This window comes from Benincasa hispida, chromosome 5 (assembly GCF_009727055.1).
Source record: "Benincasa hispida cultivar B227 chromosome 5, ASM972705v1, whole genome shotgun sequence".
NCBI lineage: Eukaryota > Viridiplantae > Streptophyta > Magnoliopsida > Cucurbitales > Cucurbitaceae > Benincasa > Benincasa hispida.
Window position 1 is genome coordinate 56,690,300 of NC_052353.1, and position 2,957 is coordinate 56,693,256.

Below are 2,957 nucleotides of genomic sequence, written 5' to 3' on the forward strand. Positions count from 1 at the left end.
TAGACACGTTAGCTATATTGAAGGGTCTGTCATTTAAAGAAGTGAATAAAAAGTGAAATACCTGATTCCGATACTGCGAACTAAACCTGCATAAACCAAATCTTCCATGGCATGCCAAGTGGTTTCTAAAGATATAGTTGTATCAATGTCCAACATTCCATCTTCAGCTAACTCACTACTAGTAGTATTGCCCACTCCTTTAATTATTAGGATTCAAAATTTGAAAAATAAAAAAATAAAACAGAAGGAAAATGAGAATTCAACCCTGAGAACGGGGCAATAATGATATAAATGACTCAATCATAGATGTATGATGATATGGGTATGTGTAGACACATTATCGCTAATCATCATCGTAAGGTACGATGACACAGAAGTTCATGTTAAAAGGTGCCATAATAAATAATCATCAATATATATGTATGATGACAAAGTTTTTCATGACGGTTCTAAGTCACCATCATAGCTAAGAAAGATGTTAATTTATAATCTATCATCATATGCCAACATGTCAATTATTCAAGACTAACATTGTAACCGAAAATTGTTATGGTGAGATGATTAGACACCTTTGAATGTTCATGGACTAAAAATAGATTAGATGCAAATCTCAAAGTTAAAAGACTAAAAATTGTAATTAACTTAATTTGAGTGTATATTCCCATCATTATAAGGAAAATATGTAGATTTTCGAACACATGCCTAAGAAACAATCTCGTCATTATAGCAGTTTCATTGAATAATATTTTCATAAGTGAGATGAAAGTATATATTTCCATATGAATGTTGAAATACAAAAGGAAAGAAAAGAAGATCAACTACATGGACCTGTATGCTTTGTGGCCATTGGGAAGTGCACCAAGTATAGATCCAAATATTCTAGTTGAAGCTTCTTTAAGCTGTTCTTGCAAGCCTCAAGAACATGTCCATGGTCTGAGTTCCATAGCTGTCATTGATGATTCATGATTGTATCAAATTTTAATTTTATAAACCAAGTATCTTATAATTTTATAATTTTTTTTTTTTATATCTGTGAGTGTTCGTACCCACTTATATACTTCGATTAATCTCACGAGATAGTCATTTAACCACAATATTTAGTTTATATATTTTGATAAAACTTCATAAATAGTCCCCATAATTTTATAAATATAATCCTCATGAATAATCTCTATTGTTGGAAGACTATTTTTTAATTTGAATAGTTATCACACCATAAAGACTAAAAATGTGTTTAATAGTTCAACTTTCCAAGTGCTTAATTTAATTTTTTTTTGAGAATAAATCATTTTGAAAAAGACTGAATTATTTGAAAACTATTCAAAATAACTTTTTGAAACATTTTTAAAGTTTTTTTTGGAAATTTTAAAATACACTTTGAAAGTGTATTTTAACTAGTTTTTATCATAAGAGTTCAAATAAAAATGACTTTTAAAATAATGAAAAGTTAATCCTAAATGCATCTAAAATTATAATTTTAAATTATATGGATTAAATTCTAACTATTTCCCAATTATAGTAATTAAATTTATGATTTAACTTTATAGAAAAAAAAATACCTTTGAGGTAATGAAAAGTTCTTCCCTTTTCACAAGTCCACTCTGTATCGCTTCTACTAGTGCCTTACCTATTTCAGCCTCACTTTTATAATAAGCTGCAAGAAGATAATATTATTTTATTGTAAAACAAATTGATAAAATTGATATTTTCATTTTATTGTAGAAAAATTTATGAAATATAAAAAATAAACAACAAAATAAATATAATATAAATAATAGATATGTTAGCTAAAATATTTATTTCTTAATTTATATTTATTTATTATTTATTTCTGTTTTATAATCGATGAGCAAGAGAAGAGTTCAATATGAGTGAAATCATACAAAAGAAGTTAGAAAAAAGCCTTCCGTTTTAAACAACGATATATGCGTCATGGTTGGAAAACAATTTTAGGGTTTAAAAGGGATTACATTTGTAATTTATTAATAATAATAATAATAATAATAAATACTGAATTATAGAGGGTACCGGCGCAGTCAAAATGGCGATAACCAATTTTAATGGCGTTGATAATGAGGTCTTTGATTTCATTATTCTCCATACGCCAAACTCCAAGCCCCATTATTGGCATTTCGAAGCCATTGTTAAGAGTTATTGCCATTTCCCTTTCTTTGCTTTGCTTTCTTACAACTCCTCCTTTTTCTATTACTATAAACTTTAACTTTTCCTACTTCTGTTTTTATAGCCTCTTCAAAATGGACACTGTTGAAATATATATATATTCAATTTTAATTCCATTATTTTTAAATATTCCATTTTAATTTTTCTACCTTTAATAAATTTTAGTTTTAGTCTCTTTGTTTAGAGGTGAAAGTCAATTTGATTTGATCGATTTTAAGGTCAATCAAGAACCAAACTCAAACGGAATGGTTTATATATATATAAAAAAAAGATTTAAATCGATGAATTAAAAAAAAACCAATATATTGATTGTTTTTTCAATTTTGTTTATTATCGATTTGATTACAATAACTTTAAACTACTCCCAACTTTTATTTTAGTTTTATTGTCTATTAGCAGTGGGACACTATTGTAAAAAACCATTCTTCCATCAATTTATATTTCAAGAATTGATTCTTTCTAGAGTGTTTATTTATTCCTGTACTTTTGGTATTTGTTTAATTATAAAATATGTAATTTTTGTAAGTACAAATCGATTCTTTCTAAAATGTTTATTTATTCCTGTACTAATAGATCGATTCAATGTCTAATTATAAGCCATATACTTTTTTTTTTCAATTTTAAATTTAGTTATTTGATTTTTTTTTTCAAATAAATGAGGTGGGCTCTAACCTCGAGGTCTGTAATATAGATTTTATGTTTGTTGAATTATGCTTATTTTGATAGTTCTTTTGAAAGTAATATATACCGAAATTGGTTAAATGATAATCTTAATT

At 26.3% G+C, this 2,957-nt stretch overlaps 1 protein-coding gene across 1 annotated transcript in view; it reads right to left on the reverse strand.

Moving 5' to 3' along the window:
• Positions 1–2,198, reverse strand: part of LOC120077684 (NADP-dependent D-sorbitol-6-phosphate dehydrogenase-like) — a 4,434-nt gene extending 2,236 nt beyond the window's left edge. The window contains exons 1-4 of the mRNA XM_039031643.1: positions 2,029–2,198; positions 1,560–1,654; positions 829–946; positions 62–197 (exon numbers count right to left, since the gene is read on the reverse strand). Coding sequence (XP_038887571.1) covers positions 62–197; positions 829–946; positions 1,560–1,654; positions 2,029–2,161 — 482 coding nt within the window. The 5' untranslated portion in view covers positions 2,162–2,198. The remainder of the gene's footprint in view (positions 1–61; positions 198–828; positions 947–1,559; positions 1,655–2,028) is intronic.
• Positions 2,199–2,957: the final 759 nt, after the last annotated feature.